The 18,371-nt window shown below is 37.7% G+C and overlaps 1 protein-coding gene across 1 annotated transcript; it reads right to left on the reverse strand.

Moving 5' to 3' along the window:
• Positions 1 to 16,750: 16,750 nt before the first annotated feature.
• LOC132229132 (ferritin light chain-like) lies at positions 16,751 to 17,158 on the reverse strand. Its single transcript, XM_059685893.1, has one exon. The coding sequence runs from the start codon at positions 17,156 to 17,158 to the stop codon at positions 16,751 to 16,753; it is 408 nt and encodes a 135-aa protein (XP_059541876.1).
• Between the last annotated feature and the right edge of the window lie 1,213 nt (positions 17,159 to 18,371).

Here is an 18,371-nt window from a genome sequence, read left to right on the forward strand (position 1 = left end):
AAGACAGAACCTACGCGGGACCTGGAGATGGAGGAGCTTCGCTGGAGAGAACATGGCAAAAGATCCTGGACTGAACCTGACTGCTGAGATTGGCAGGAGAGCCTGACTAGAACCCGGTGACTCAACCTGGCTGGAGAACCTGTACAGAACCTGGCTGGAGATCCTAACCAGAACCTCTCTGGAGATCCAGACCAGAACTTGGCTGGAGATCCTGGCTGGAGATCCTGGCTAGGCTGCTGATCAACTGAACGCTGTCTCTGTGTCATTCCTTCTTCGCCGACTCCGTCCACACCTTTGGGAACCCCTGGACCCGCTGGGGATGGACCCCGGCAGGACTACACAATATGGTAATTTGTTTTCTGTGAGTCATCAATTTGAGACGGGGACTAGCATCAGAAGTTTACATAGGCAGTGTTCTTGGAAACATCACCTTAGGGAATGTGAAGAAAGGAGTCTGGGTAGAGGGAGAGTTGGTTGAGCTTTATTTTCAGTAAGGATTCAGCTGAGTTTGGGAGGAGCTCCAAGATGGGATGGCTCTTCAGAATTCTCCTGTGTTGAGGGGAGACACAGGACTTTAACCCTCACGTCAACCAGTTACTGGATACAGGCTTCCCCAGGAAGGGGATATATCTTCGAGTGAGGAGGTGTTCTTTAGCTTATGCCATTCTGGAAGAGGGTTTGAGAGTTCAAGAGACATACGTTCATCATCTTTCTAGAAGCTGGGAGAAATCCTGAATGGTGAATCAGGCGGCCCAGGATAGCACTCACACAAACACCCTGACTTCCTCTCACACGACAAGAAGACTAGATATCAATGGTCGCCAAGTTTGGGTTCAGCCATTCAATGATGTCAAGATTTCTGCATGACTGTTTTCCTTGGTCTTTTGTTTTTGTTTTTTAAAATTGCGAGATGTCAACTCCAACTCTAGGCATCAAGCTGAGAACAAGGGAAGAGAGGCATACGCTGTACAGCCATACACAGACTATATGAGCATTTGGGTGAGGAGGGGGGAGGTGAGGCTGGGAGAGGAAAAATAATACTCCCCTTCAATGGTGCTTATCCCAACTGAATCCATATGAATCTGCAGAATATGATAGTAGATGAAGAATAAAATAGGGATGAAAACAGAGTGAGGGTAAAGCACTGATTACGTGGAAATTTCAACCTTATAAGCAACAGGTAACAAAAAGGATGAAGAAATCCAGTTCTATCTAATGAGAACTAAACTGTGCTTTTATTTATACCAATCTCTGTTTGCACCATCAAAGACATTTAGCTTCTTATTAACTGTTGCTCAATGCTGATGTTTATTGGCATTGACATTGGATAAGAGTCCATCTGTGGTAAATTAGCTTAGTGAGGCTTGTAAGTGGGGTCATGGAGTCCTAGTACTTTAGGGATGGAGAGACTTTGGTAAATATCTAATGCAAACTCATCCTTTTACACACAGGAAACTGAGATTACGTAGAGGCACGTTTAAAATAAATATAGGTATGACCTTTTGAAAATCGCTTCCCCCTCCTTTTCCACTGAGCAACAGTTATGTGCTTTTCTGGTCTTGTACTTCTCTGTGAGCAAATTTGATCAGAGTAACTGTCACACACACAAAAAGTTGAAATGATTCACCTCAGGGAAAAGAAATAGAGACATGTAACTCAGCAATTTTCAACCTCTTTCACCTCATGGCACACATAAACTTACTGGAATTCTGTGGCACACCCAAAAATCTGACAAAAAAACAGGTATACTTTGATTTATCACACTGGGAGGCTATTGTTGTGTCGGCTGTTGTCATGTTTTTATTTGACAACCTAAGAGAAAAGGGGTCCATGCCCCTGACTAAGTAGTCAGGTATTGCATGTTTTAAAAATTCTTACAGCACACCACTGTGCTGTGGCATACCAGTTGAAAATTGCTGGCTTAAGTAGTTATTGTGAGATTGAAGTCTACTTCATGAGCCAAACAAATCAAACATTAGAAGTACCATCTTTTGACAAAGTAATTATTTAAAAATAATACTTGATGATTATTGCTTTAGTTACAGAACAATTAACATGTTTCTGAATCAGCAAAATAAAACAGATCTTTTAGCAAGCATCTACTTAACTTGATGACTTCCCAATAGCCCAAATCTAAACAGATTTCAATAGCAAACATTTGTTTAATGGGAAAATCTATCCAAAGAGAAACTTTTGTTTCCTCTATAGCGGGGAAATATTGATACGCTATTAGGTTGATCCAGAAAGCCAAGCGTTTTGCAGAAATTTCCACTGGTTGGTTGTTATGTGTGATCCACGTGAAGGAACTATTGAAAAAAAAAATCAATGAGCTAGGTCAATCACTTTTGAAAATGCTACTTTGAGGATTGGATAGTTTAATAAAGTAACTTTTTTCTAGCATTGGATGTGCTACATTGGGGGGTATAAACAGAGTTCCAGTGTGTGAGTGACATGGCACAGATGAACAGGCTAGTCTAAACAACACAATCATTTGCAATAGTGATGATTGTCAGATGGACTCTTAAGATGTGTGATGCTTTTTTTAGATTCATTTTTATCTTGCATTAATTAGCAAACCATCCAGATTATTACTTTTTCTCTGCATTTATTGATTCTAAAATTTGTATTCAGTCTGATTAAAGTTGTATCATAAAAGTTTATGTTTTAAGAGGGGACTTTGGTTGGACTGTTGGTTAAACTTCCTCATTTTACAAACAATGGAACCAAGGCCAGATAGGGTAAATGTTTTTGTCAAGACCACAGAGCTAGTTAGTGACAAGCTTCCAGATTTTTTCATTATATTGCATTAGTCTATGGAAACAGACAGGAGATTCCCTCAGTCTCTGCTGTCTTACCATAGTCTATAAAATTAGACTATTCTTTGAATCAACCTAGCTTTTTATTTTTTAGAACAAGACAGTATATGAGGAAGATACTAAGAAACAACTATTAAAATTTAACATATAAGAGAAGAAACAGAAATGCTATAAAACATAGAGGTTTAGTATACTATTGGAGGGACAAAAAACATATTTCAGTGGAACATAAGGACTGAACTACATGAAACACATTTTAGTAGTTGAAGTTCACATGCCTATATTGAATCATCAAGGCCCTTAATATATGTATATTACATATTGCATATACCTAAAATTTGCAGGGAAAGAGAGACTTCAGAGGAGATTTTAAATATGAATAGGACAAATTTTGCCTACAAATTGTTGCACTTGGAAACAAAATGCAATTCAGCGATATGCAAATATTTCTTGGGACTTCTAATAGAAAATGATGTATTAACTTAATTAAAGTCAGTGCATTATATAGCATATAGCTGTGTTATATTTTATTAAAATAATTCTAATATTTTTGCTCTTAGAAATTAAACTTTGCTACTTCTAACTCCAGGTAGATGTGGATTAATCATAATAATAATTAACTATTCAAGTAAACATTTCCTTTTCTCTTTCAATTTATAACTAGAATGTGGTTTCAGTCATACAGTCATTGTAGACATCTATTTCTAGGAAGTAGGTATTTTCAGTGTGGGATGTTTGTGATAGTTGTTGCTTATCAATCATTTTTATAGTGAAATAGAATGTAGGCTCTAACCAAATTTGACAAGTAGAAAACATTAGCATCAAAATTATTGTAAATGCAATATTTCACTATTTTTATCTAACTAATAAGTAGAACTCCATATTCCTATGGATTATAAAAAATGCTCTTTAAGTCAATAGAGAACTAGAAAGATTTATTTATTCTAATTTTCTGCCTCCTTCCCCTCTCCAAATTAGACAGAGCTTGGCATGATTCATTTTTCTTGTGAAATAAAGTTCAAACACATAATTCTCAATTGTAGTTCATAACAACAATTCTGAATTAAAAATGTACCCTCAAATCTTAAATAAAATGGAGGCTTCCAGAGCTGAGAATATAGTGCTTGGAAGGATTTTATGATCAATCATGCATTTCTGACTAGCCAATAAATAATGCTGTTGCAGGCATATAAGTCAATATCCATTGTTCCTTAGAGCAATCTAGAAATATGCACTCCTTTATTTATTTTTTTAAATTTTTATTGATTGAGGTATTACAAGTGTGTCTTTATCTCCCCGTTGTCCCCTCATCCCCCCATTCTTGCCCTCAGCCTCACCCCGTTGTCTGTGTCCATCGCTTATGCTTATATGCATTCACACAAGTAATTATATACGTGTATTTTTTCATTATGAAACAATTAGATCAAAACACTCTCATGCCACTCTCTTCTTTTTTTCTGCTAAATTCCTTCCTTAATTATGTCTTCCTAGTGACATGTAGGATCAGAATGGAGAGTGGGGAAGCTGTTTTGTGTCTCTTGCATCTTTATGATTGTTCTCTACTATCAGTTGATTAAGACACAGACACCTCAAACCCCCACCCCTGACATTAAAACAAATCCTCAGTGTTAAAATAGTTACGAGTTAATTCTCTGATATTAGAGTTAAAACCCTGAGATTATTTTAATCAAGGGCTACTCATGGAAACTGATATCAGAGAAGACTTGAAGGGTAGTCGATAGTCCAATAGCAACACAGCCATGTGACAAACCCCGTGCCAGCATCAAAGCAGGCCAAGATGTGAGATGGTTGCCACTTGGAGTATAGCTTCCAAGTTCTTTATCTATACCACCCAAAGGAAAGTGAAACCATAAAAACATAGAAAGGCAATGAAAAAAAAGCTGGATTAGTGTACCCCTTATTTTAATGATTTACATGCCAGAAACAATTTATTTTAAAAGGACACCTATTGTAAATGCATTTCCATTGAAGGCCTTAAGAGTGATCTTTCAAAATTACTATGTATAAGAACAATTTATACATACTATGTGTTTATACATTATTTTTTGCAATATGCAGGTAAATTATCCATCTTTGGTCTTTTAGTAACTATTTTGAGCAACACTGAATTTATATTTCCCTGGAGAGATAAAAGAATTGGAAACGGATCTGTACTATCTATGTCTAGCCGTGGAGTAACAGCTATAGGAATGACTTATTCCATATAAACCACTGATCTGGCGATTTTCTATAAAACAACTTAGACTCAAACATGGGCGTGTGGAATGACTTATTAAATACCTCAGCGTCTTGATACTCGATGCATTCTACTTTGGTAGTCCTGGTAATATTCAGAGCTGTTGGGTGTTGCTGTTGAATTAATGAGGCCACATCAGGGTGAAGCAATTATAACACAACCCTAAAATGGGATTAATAAAATACCTATGTATTAATAGAACATAATGCTAACAGTTTCATGTATGTTCTTGCTTTTTTACTCACATTTATTCTTAAAGCTCCCTTTAGAAAACTTAAAAGTTGACAGACAGTAAGATGAAATATTTAAAGAAGGAAAGGTGAAGAAGAATGAATGGGAGGAGTATAAATCCCAAGGAAAGCTTTATAGGAAAGGCAGGCTGTCAGTCCCTGGGAGATGAGTCCTAATCTCATGACTGAGGCTTCTAAGCTACGAGATTTCAGAAGAGCCAGTCGTCTGCAGTAGTCATTTGACAGGACAGAGATATGCCCCATTTGTGCATTGTTAGCCTGTCCCCTGACATGATCAGGATTAGGGGCCGTGCCTTTCAGGTGATCAGAATCGGTGGCCTAATCACAGTGCTGAATGAGTTAACATGGAGCTTTGTGGTACTGCAACTTTTTGTCTGATAGGCCAAGGGAAAGGGCTCAGTTTTGGACAAGTTAAACCTTATCTATCAAACACGAATAACCATTATTCCGCATGAATATGGAAATTATTGGACTATTCATGATATTTCAGATACTGATCTTGTATAGTCTCTGTTCCTTTTTTTAATTTAAAAAAATTTTAAATTTATTTTAGAGAGGAAGGGAGAGGGAGAGGAGGTAGAAAGATCAATGATGAGAGAATCGTTGATCAGTTGCCTCCCACATACCTCACATGGGGGATCGAACCCACAACCTGGACATGTGCCCTGACTGTGAATCGAACCATGACCTCCTGGATCATAGGTCGATGCTCAACAACTGAGCCATGCTGGCTGGGCAAGTCTCTGTCCCTTTTACCACTTCACTGAATTAATAATGTGGCTATTTATTGCCATCTGGTTTATGATACTGGAAAGTACTATTACTCAAATATGAGACTTTTTTTTGCCAGATTATAAAATCAGGAAAAGGTAATTTTAATCAATTTATATAAAGTTACCTTTTGCTTAAGAAAATGTTTGAATAGTAGCAAATTGGCTTAAAATCAAATTTCAGTTAAAGGAGTCATATTTGTCTGCATGTATCTGACTGAGTCAGGTACTAGGTATTTAACAAACTTGCTTTTTTTTTTTTTTCCTTTTAAATGCCAGTATAACTCCCACTATCCTGCCTCTCATGACACCGGTGTAGACACATGACAAGTCTGTCAAATAGAATGTAGATCTTCACCCTTGGTCCACAAGAATCTACCTCCCACACTCAATTCTCTCTCTCTACACAGCTGGCCAATCCGAGGTCAATGCATGGGGTGTTCTCAGGATTTATAAACTATGTGTTGAAGATGATAGACTTTCCTTTAACTTAGAGCCCTGAATGCCTCGTCCCAACCCCCCAACCTCAACTGATGACGTCAATTTAAACTAGTAAAACGTAAACTGCTGTCAAGGTAAAATCACTGTGATTTTTGGTTACCTGAAATACCACAGAGAAGCCCTTGATAAAGTATAGATGAACTTAAGGTCATCATTTCAAATAAAAAAATTACATAGGGGGACACATTTCTAATAGATCAATCTATTCAAATCAGCAATGGCATTCTATGTTTTCTTATGGCTCATGAACTAGGAATAGTTTTAACATTTTTAAAAAGACTCTTTAAAAAGTAAAGAAAAAAAAACAAAGAAAAAATATATCACAGAGACTATTCTGTGCCCCCCAAAATCTACCTGGTCCTTTACAGAAAAAGTTTGCTGACCCCTCTTCTAAAGTGCCTGCTGTGTTTATAGTTGGTGCTTAATGTAAACTTACTGGACTACTAGGAGGACTTATTAACAGTGAGTTTAGGGGACATGTGGATCAAAGGGTGTAAGGACTGAGAGGTGCTCTTGTTATTACAAACATAACATTTATAACCTAAGCTTCTTAGATAGCTTGTGTTAGTTTTGTTTTGGTTATACAGGTAGATAATTTATTATATACTAGGGGCCCGGTGCACAAAATTCGTGCACTGGGTGTGTGTGTGTGGGGGAGTGTCCCTCAGCCCAGCCTGCCCCCTCTCACATACTGGGAGCCCTCAGGCGTTGACCCCCATCACCCTCCAATCTCAGGATCAGCCCCTTGCCCAGGCCTGACGCCTCTGGCCTAGGCGTCCAGCCCGGGCAGCGGGGACCCGCAGCTGCCCCACAATCGTGGGCTTCGCTTTAGGCCCAGGCAAGGGACCCCTAGCTCCTGGGACTGCCAGCTTCGACCGTGCCCAGCTCCCATCGCTGGCTCCACCCCTACTTCCTGCTATCACTGGCCAGGGCGGAAAAGGCGCCTGATTCTCGGATCATGGCTAGGGGGCAGGGCAAAGGCGGCCCCAGGGCCACCTTTGCCCTGCCCCCCAGCTCTTAGCTCCCCCCTGGGTTTCCGATCACTGTCAGTGGCAGGGGGCTTCTTCCTGCTTTCCCTTTCACCTCCCTGCATTGTGCCTACATATGCAAATTAGCCGCCATCTTGTTGGCAGTTAACTGCCAATCTTAGTTGGCAGTTAATTTGCATATAGCCCTGATTAGCCAATGAAAAGGGTAGCTCGTACGCCAATTACCATTTTTCTCTTTTATTAGTGTTGATTACCTTCAATTTCAGTCAAAAGAAGCACCCATTTTCTATCATATTCTATTTTTGGAGGGACAGTAGGCCAGGTGGGAAATCTAAGTTTGAGTGAAATAGGCAAGTATTATAACTGATAAGTAGGAATTTCAATATTTCTGGAAGTGATAAGATTTTTTAAAAATAGGTGTTGTAAAGTTAGCAATAGCAAATATTTAAAGCATGAAGCAGTAGAAAATACTTGAGTAATCAAAGATGTACTTTACGATAGCAAATTAATCACAAAATTTCCCCATTTCCACTCCATGCATTATTAAGCATTGTAATCAGAAAACAAATAATTTTAACTTTTTCCTTCTAGTTCTGAAGTATTAAAATCAGATTTCTGATAAAAAATTTAATTTGTAGCATGAGGAATAAGAATAATTTCCTTAATAGTTCAGGGAATAGAAGTTAGCTAAGTACATGGGAATGTAATGTAGGTGGTATTGACCTGTTTTTCTTTCACACATGTCCTTTGAGTTCCATTGTAGAATTAGATATATGTAATATAGAATATATATGGAATTACTAATTTTATGTGCTTTTGTGTCTGACTTTTGCTCAGCATTCTGTTTTGAGATTTATCCGTAAATGAATTGAAAATATCAAGTTTTTTTCTTTTTATAGTTAAGTAATATTTCATTATATAAATATATGAAATATATACATATGATTTGTTTATCTTTTTAGTTGGTGATGGACATTTGAGTTTGGGAATATTAAGAGTAAAAATGTTATAAACATTTTTTATGGGTCTTTTGATGGATACATTTTTATTTCTCTTAAGTAAATGCCTCAGAATGGTACTACTGAATAATATAGTATGTGTATTTTATTAACTTTATAAAAAAGTGTCAAACTAATTTTCAAAGTTAATGGACCATTTTTCACTTACAACAGAAATATGTAAAATTTCCAGTTGCTAAACATTGTCTTTAAGAGAAAGGGTTCACAAAATCTCAAAATTAGAAACCAGCAGTCTTTTTAAATGTATTGGTATAGAATTGGCTCAACATTCTTTATGGGCTGGGAGGCTGGTTCATTGGGGATGACTTTCGAAGACAAACTACCACAAACTGCTAGTATATATTTAGGCAGTAATATCTTAAGTGCTTTTCTTAGCTATTTCTGTATGTGAATTTCAGGTAACATCTTTTGAATATAATCTAGTAACTCAAGATGTGTAGATTACAGTTAACTTTTCTACTTATATATATCCCACTGTTTTTCTAATTTTAAAAAAATATTTTTTTAAATTTATTTTAAACCTCACCCAAGAATATTTTCCCACTGATTTTTTGAGAGATTGGAAGAGAGAGAAAGAGACAGAGAGAAATATCAATGTGAGAGAAATACATAGATTGGCTCTTGCAAGTGCCCAGAACAGGGAGGAGCCTGCAACTGAGGTATGTGCCCTTGACCAGAATGGGACCCAGGACCCTTTGGTCTGCAGTCTGATGCTCTATAAACTAAGCCAAACTGGCTAGGTCCCCACCACTTTTTCTGAAGTATTTTTACTTTTAAAAGTAAATTACAGAAGATGTAACATCACAGATTTGTACTCCTACTAAATTATATTTTTATATATTAACACATATAATAAAAGGGTAATATGCAAATCAACCAAATGGCAGAATGACTGGTTGCTATGATGTGCACTGACCACCAGGGGACAGACACTTAACACAGGAGCTGTCCCCTGGTGGTCAGTGAGTTCCCACAGGGGGAGCACCACTCAGCCAAGCCCTGCGAGCACAGTGGCGGTGGTGGGAGCCTCTCCGGCCTCTGCAGCAGCACAAAGGATGTCCGACAGCCAGCTTAGGTCTGCTACCCATGACCGGGCCTAAGCCAGCAGTCAGACATCCCCTGAGGGGTCATGGACTGCGAGAGGGTGCAGGCCAGGCTGAGGGACCCCCGAGTGCACGAATTTTCGTGCACCAGGCCTCTAGTAGAACTATAATGCCAAGCCACCAGAAAAAATATTTGAAACAAATATCAAATTAACCCATTTATATAAAAATCTACATGAATTTGAAAGATAAACACTAAGACCCAAACGAAAATAGAATAAAACCTGGGACAATTTATTAAAAATATTCAAGAGTTTATGTGAGTGAACATGAATAAGGTAAAAAAAATATGCCTAATTGTATAATACTGTTATGTTTATAAAAATCAAAACAAACCAATGGACAATAAAAGACAAGCAAATATTTTTAAAGCAAAATTCTGGAGTTAGCCTTGCACTACAGAGGGTTTCTGTAGGTGTTTGCCTTTAGGAAATCTGTGCAAAATACACACTGTGTCACCAACGGAATTCTTCCTAGGTGTATAATTGATTTCTACTGAAATAAATACAAGAGAATTGTATAGCTAAACAAGCTAACATAACTGATGAATACTGTATTTATAGAAGAGACATTTGGTACAAAATGTTGTAACTAAAGTCATCTCTTAATTATTTAAAAATGATTATTCAATTGTGCATTAGTCAGCCTGGTTCCTTGTCCACCGCTATGCCATTTAGCCCTCACTATGCTGTTCAGATTCTCAGTGCTCCATTTAGTTATGCCTTTTCTTCCCTTCTCTGGACATCTACATCAGACATTGCCAAGCACAAGTCATAACTTTCCAACAAAGTCTTCCTTGAGTAGGTTGGTCCGAAGTCAGCTCTCCATTCTTCTTGCTCTAATAGCTGTCTGTTGTATCAATTACTTGGGATTATTAGTCATCTTGCATTGTTATTTCATTGTTCTTATACTACTGAGATTTTCTCATTGAAATTCTTCATATTCCTATGACTAGAGCCCAAGCCTTGTATCCACCATGCCTCTCATATTTCAAATAGTAAATGCATACTTTAAGGCTATAAATAAATATTTGTTTAATTAAACATAATGCAATCTAAGCTTTTTTAAAAATATATTTTTTATTGATTTTTTTTTACAGAGAGGAAGGGAGAAGGATAAAGAGTTAGAAAGATTGATAAGAGAGAAACATCAATCAGCTGCCTCCTGCATCCCCCACCCCCCACTGGGGATTAAGCCTGCAACCAAGGTACATACCCTTGGCTGAAATTGAACCCGGGACACATTAGTCCCTGGGCCGACGCTCTATCCACTAAGCGAAACTGTTTAGGGCCAATCTAAGCTTTTTAATTTCTCTTTTTTTGTTATCCCAATTTTGACATATTTTCACTAACTTCTCAATTAGAAGTCAGTAATGTAAAAAATCATTTGCAAAATAATTTGAACATGTAATACTCTAATCCTAAAATATTCAGATACTACAGAATGCATATACTAGTACATATGCACAAGCCACATTACAGATTGTTTGTATGGAAAAAAAATTCTCTATGCATCACTTAACCAAACCCTACATTGTGTCCATTTTAAACTATGTTCTACAAAAAGTACTGTGTTTAGATACTCATCAAAATAATAACATCTGCCTGGCCTGTGTTGCTCAATGGTTGAGCGTAGACCTATGATCCAGGAGGTTATGGTTAGATTCTCTGTTAGGGCACATTCCCGGGTTGCCAGCTCAATCCCTAGTGTGGGGCATACAGGAGGCAGCTGATCAATGATTCTCTCTCATCCTTGATGTTTCTATCTCTCTCTCTCTCTCTCCCCCTCACTGAAATCAATAAAAATATATTTAAAAGTAACATCTATTAATAGTTCTTAAGAACTAAATCCCATTTGGCATCGCTATATCAGTCAGATTCACAAAGTTCATGAGTTTTAAGGTTGAGCTGGAGAGGGAATTTAACTCATCTAGTCTTTAACTCATCTAGTAGCTTTGGGAGAGCAGGGATGTGTCTGAGCATCGCTGTATCTTCACATCTGGCGGGAAAATTACTGAATGAACACTCTAGCAAATTTCAGGAGCCAACATCAATTGCATTCATGAATCTGTTTGGATATGTGTAGACATCATTAAATCATTTTCTCCACAATCTTCATACATTTGGACTGTGACTGTACCTCAACAAAAGTTGTTAATGCAATGGATATCATCTATCGGAAAAAATAATCTTCATTATGATAATTTACTCAACAGATTTCTATCGAAAGGACTTTGAGTAACATTTTATCATTGAATGAAAAAAGAAACACCTCACCAAAACCCAAATATTCTTATTAACAATAAAACTTTCTTGTTAAAAATACAAGGAGGTGAAACCAAAAAAAATGGAGACCCCATATGAAGCAGAAAGCACTTACAAGGTAAATAGAGCCATGTTTTAGCTTGCAATTATTTTATTTTATTTATTTTTAACTTGCAATTATTTTAAACAAGCAATTACATTTTGTGGCAGAACAACGTCAAACTTACACAATCATTAATGAGGTGCCATGATAGTTTCATGAATCTTGTAGCAACTAATAAGGTCAAAAAGAAAAGTTTTGGCTAAGGGTCAAGGTCTGCATTTCAGTGGTGAGATACTGCCACGAACCTTACCTTCAGGCCATGTAAATAGAAACACCCAATAAAAACAAAACTTGGTTCTCATGAAGCCAGAAAATTAATATTAATAAGTGTGGTTTTAATCCAACTGTAGAAAATCATTATTTGCTGTTGTACCACTAACCTCCATTGGGGGCCTACCATTTATTATTTACCAACAACCTGTGCTGAATTCAATCTTGTCCTAGAAGGAAAAATCGGCATTGTGTACCAACAAGTCTCTTTGGTTGCTAAGGACAAAGTCCTTGATTGCATGTGCACCGTGTGTGTGTGTGTGTGTGTGTGTGTGTGTGTGTGTGTGTGTGTGTGAGATGTGTTTGAACCAGACTTTCAAAATACTGCTTTTAGGGTGGGAATTCAGATTGTGGGGGAAGACAGTATTTTTGAATACATGTTTAATTATGTTTAGATAAGTTTAGAGACTAAGGGGTCTTCAAAATGTTGGCCTCTTTGCTTCTTTCTTCTCTCCCCTCTCCCCAGTGTATTGTTCTGCAACTCAGGGAATTTTAACCCTTCAACTTGATGTCATTTTCTTTTCAATGGATAGCATGTACAGGTAAACCATACGTTGCCTTACTGCACACTAATTACCTTTTTAAAGCATGGTAGGAGCTAGTTATTGCAGGGGCTATTATTTATCCTAATTGATCCCAGCTGAGCTTGGAAGGGAGCCCGGCCTGAGAGTCTTCAAAGACTTGCCAAGAGACTGTCAGATTTGATAACTCACACCACTCCGAACTTGGCTCAGAGAGGTCAGTCACAGAGTGAACACTAAGCTCTCCCCGACATCCAAGCCTGCTGAAAAATGCAGATCCGCTGCCAGCTGACGCGCAAGCCACTAGATTTTCAGTTTTCTTTTAAGAGGCTCATGTGTTCTTGGAACTAGGGATGGGCTGCTTAACAATGAGAAGACACTCCCATGTGGAACTACGGAGCAGATGTGACTGCCCTGTGTGCTGGGAGGCATCTGTGTTTGTTAAAACATGGTTTATGCCTTGGCCTAAAGATTTAGGATGACCTGGAAATATAACAAAATCTTAAATTATGCTTCTCTGATTGAATAACTGAAAGCATCCACGAATTTGTATTTTATTGTTCTATGTTACATTCATCCTTTCTTACATAAAAGTTCTCATTTGCAGATTATACAAACACTGTTGTTCTACATTATCAAAGCCCCAGCTGAATGATATTTTCAGTTAATTTATTACATTAAGTTGTAAGTGCCATGAAGGGAAGAAAACAATATTTGCCTCTTCACTGTTATGGCTTCTTTGCCTAACACAGTCCCTGGTCTCATGAAGAGCCCTGAAGAAATACAGGGTGGGGCAAAAGTAGGTTTACAGTTGTTTGCATGGAAAATAATACAGTAATTAATAAATAATACAAGAATAAACCATTTCACCTACTCACCACTGTAAACCTACTTTTGTCCCACCCAGTTCTTGTTGGACAAATGAATAAATAAACAACTGTTGGACTGAACAATCTGGGCAATTTACTTTAAGCCTTTTTTTTTTTCTCTGAAATTCGTCAGTTGATGTATATGTTAGTTAACTAACCTTATTGTGGTAATCATTTTACACTTTATAGCATCATGTTGTACACTTTATCAGTAACTTATACTATATGTCAGTCAGTACAGTTAACTTGGGAAAAAGAATACAATTTTAGATAAATAAATAAATTCTCACTATTGTCACTTTGAAAGGCATTTTGATAGAAATATACCATTTAAATAAGATATTTACAGAAAATTCAACCTGCAGATTTTTAAAAATGTCATACTATTCATGGAGAATATTTTTAAAGTTGCCTGAAATTGAGAAGGAAATTTTACGTTGAAAGATTTTTTCTTCTCTATTTTTCAGTTTATGTACCTTCTTTCTATTTCTACCTTCATTTCTGAAATGTGGCTTTATTGTCATTAAACTTTTTATTGTCATGATGGACCCCAAATTCTTTGCCCCTCCTACTTGAGAGGAGGGGTTATTTTCCTTCTTCTTGAATCTGGGTGGACCCCGTGACTGATTTTGACAGTAGAATGCCTCAGAAATGACCCTGGGTAACTCCCAAGCATGGCCCTTAAAAGACTTGAAATTTGCTTTGTCATCTCTGTTGGTGTGCTCCTTGCAGGAAGCCAGATGCCATGTAAGAGGTGCAGGTGACCACCATTTGTGTGGAAGGCCCGTCTTTGCAAACGGAGAGAAGAGAGGAAGGAACGCACGTATGCCAGACAAGCGAGTGAATTTCTTGGATCTCTGAGCAGAGTGAAGGGAGAGAGCAAATGCCAAGGTCTATTCTTTTCCAAACTCCTGACCCACAAAAAAACGTGAGCAAATAAAGTGATTGTCATTGTAAGCCACTAAGTTTTGGGGTACTTTTTATACATGGCAGCATATAACAACATGTACTTTCAACATTAAGAATATTACTTTTCTCAGCGTAATAATTTAAGTATGCTCATAATATATGTTTTGAGGAAAATAAGAAATAATCCCATAACTTTTATCAGTAAGAGCCCTTGAGATAGATGGTTTATTCCAGCATATACGTATAATGTTAACATTTTACACTGATGGTTAGAAATAAAACTGATTGAAGTTTTATTATGTCATCACAACACTTAATACTCAAAACTTCAACTTCAGAAAAATGGCTCTCAAAGTTATATGTTTCCTAGAGTTTATCCTATAAACATTTTTAAACTAGAATATAGTTACATTCTGTTTACCATAAAGAAATACCCAAATTCCTTGGGTTATATAGAAAATTGTAACTAAGTAATTAATAAAGTAATGGGGTTATTTGCTGCATAACAATTGCAAATGTTTTTCATCATTTTCCTCTGTGACTTTCTATAAAATAATTCAGCAACTATTGGCTTAGCAATTTCTATAATAGAGATAAGTTAGACTGAAGCTGTAAAAACTTTTATATCTCACTATTCTTTCTTACTTTCTGTATTAGTTAGGATTTAAAATGGAGAGTGAGCAGGAACCCCAAAAGAATGAATTAAACATGATAGAAGTCTATTGTTGTCTCATAAAATGCCAAGCAGCTCTCTGGCAGCTCCCTTCTGCTAAATCAAAAGGAGCTTAAGTTTCCTCTATGTGGTGGCACTCACTCTATTACTTCCTAGAATGCTGTACTTCAGGATTCATTATGTACCAGTGAAGAGAGAAAAACTTGAAGGGGATGGTATGCTCTTTCCTCTAGGGACACTACCTGGAAGTGAACCCATGACTTTTACCCCAATCACAATATGTCTGTCATATGACCACACTTAAATGAAGGAGGCTTGAGATATATTCTTTTTTAAAAAAAATATATATTTTTATTGATTTCAGAGAGGCAGGGAGAGGAAGAGAGGGATAAAAACATCAATGACGAGAGAGAGTCATTGATCGGCTGCCTCCTGCACTCCTCACACTGGGGATCAAGCCTGCAATCCAGGCATGTGTCCTGACTGGGAAAAGAAAGCATGACCTCCTGGCTTATAGGTAGACTCTCAATCACTGAACTACACCGGCTGGGCTTGAGATATAGTCTTTATTCAGAGTATCTATTTCTCAAGCTAAAACTTTTATTACTGTGGGAAAAGGGGAATAAATATTTGGATACAGCTAGTGTTTATTACATTTTTCATTACTTATTCAATCCCTATGACCATCTAGTAAAGTTGCCTACTTAATGGCCAATCCTCGTCAAAATGCTGAAGCTGAATACTAATGCAACACTTATGTTTGGGAAATACCTATTTATTTTGTGTCCTCATTCTGACCTTTGCCTCCTCAAATTTCTCCACTGACCTACACACTACGCCAATGTGGCACAATAATTACACCTGGAAAATGTTTCAAGCTGTGTCCTCTTACTCCCATCCTCAGATAAGTTAAAACAAAAATATTTTAAAAACTTATCATTTAATTGCTAAAGGATGCTGTTGGATAATATTATATAGAAGCAGGTTACTCTCATTTAAGAAAATTAGTTAAACTCCTTTAAAGTTAAATAGTCAAACTAATGATGAACACTCAGATACTGTATTACATAAATGGTGGAGAATTTTCATTAAAAATAATCTTTGGCTTTCTTCTATTATACCATGGAATGGAGGCTTAAAGTGAGTGCTGGTCAATAATCCTATCCAATATAATCAGAAACTTTTTTTTTTTTTTGCTGCAAAAAGCTTTATTGTTTCATTTGGTCCAAATGCATGGGAGAGGTCTTCAGGGTGGTTAAAAGAATGGCGAGTAGTTTGGGGGAGAGGCTCAGGTAAAAGCCAGACACCAGGGGGATGCTGAGGGGCCCCTCGAAGGCCTTTGGGCTCCAAAGGCTCCTAGTCCTGCTTGAAGGTGGGCCTTTCAAAGAGATACTCGCCCAGCCCAGCCTGGGGGCCGGTAGCCTGCGGAGGTGAGTCAGGTATAGCCCATCATCTTGATGAATTTCATCTCCTCACCCCAGAAGTGGTCCTTCAGGAAGTTCCAGAGATGAGGGTCTGCTGGTAGAACCCAGGGCCTGCAGCTCCAAGAGGGCCTGGTGAGGTTTCTCTCCAAGGCCAAGGTGGCTTCCATGGCGCCCTGTGCTTTGCCCCACCCATTCTGGGGAGGCTTCAGCACGCCCTGGAGGAGAATGCGGCCACCTTGCTTGTTTTGCAACTTTAAGAGATGCTCAGCGCCCTTGGGCTTCTTCTCTGCTAACTCACAAAAGAGAGCCACATCCTCACGGTCAAGAGGTAGGTGTGGGTGGCCCGCAGATCCAGGTTGGCTAGGGTTGACCACAGCTTCCACTTGGGTGGAATAATTCTGATGAATTTGGGAGCTCATAGTTGTTCAGCAATAAGGAGTGAAGGTAGAAAAAAAACAAAACAAAACCCGGCATGTTGGCTGGTCTTGGAGGAGGTTCTGAAGTTGGTGACTGGATAAGATGCTGGAGGATGGCTGGAGGCTGGGAAAAAGGGAGTTCCTGGGTCTGTTCCATCCAAACACTGTTGAAGCAAGAGACGGATCTGGGACAGATCTGGGACTGCTAAGGGCACTGTGAGGAACTCTTCACTTTTATTTTGGATTATTCTATCTATCGGTCTCTATTATCTATCATCTATCTATCTATCTATCTATCTATCTATCTATCATCTATCATCTATCATATATCTATCATCTATCATCATCATCTGTATCTATCTATCCTATCTATCCTATCTATCCTATCTATCTATTTATCTATCTATCTATCATCTATCTACCTATCTATCTATCAATCATCTATCATCTACCTATCTAATCTATCCATCTATTTATCTATCTATCTTCTATCTATCCATCTTCATCAATTATCTATCTATCTGTAGCCAAAGTACTGGGAGAAAACCAACCTTCAAGACAAAGACCTTTTATCCATACTTGCCTATTCTCAAGGTGAATCTTAGAAAAAGCCATGTCCATTCATTACCCCAATGATTTCTAAAGCAGGAAGTCTGAGATAGAACCCAGCCTTCCACTTTCATCCTGCAGTAATGAGTCAGCACCTCTGCTGAGACTTTGGGCAGACCTCTGACATCCACTCTACTCCAGCAAGAGGAGGCGCACCTATTGGATGAAGCCTGTGGATGGTCTTTTGTAGACCTACAGAATGAAAATTTTAACATATGCCTGCAAGTTTGCTTATTTATCAGTATCCTGTTTTCTTCTGGAAAATCAAGCAACCCAAAAGAACCCTGCAATTTTAATAAGTGTTTGAGAGAAAATATTTGCAGCTATGAAAACTTTCACAGAGCCTGTTATCTATACTGTATTATCTATATTGCAATTTTTAGGGAAACATAATTCCTAGTCATTTGTCAACATTATATATTTTGATGACCTCTCCCATGCTCAATGTGAATATGTTTAAATTATGTAATCAATTAGAAAAATGTAGGTACTAACACACCATTTTTTTTTTAGCCACTCTTTGTGCAAGAATTTCTTCCACATCTTCTCTGTAATTGAAAGTGAGTTTTCTCTGATAACTAAGTGTCTCACTACCTTTCTGATGGAG

This window comes from Myotis daubentonii, chromosome 3 (assembly GCF_963259705.1).
Source record: "Myotis daubentonii chromosome 3, mMyoDau2.1, whole genome shotgun sequence".
Lineage (NCBI taxonomy): Eukaryota > Metazoa > Chordata > Mammalia > Chiroptera > Vespertilionidae > Myotis > Myotis daubentonii.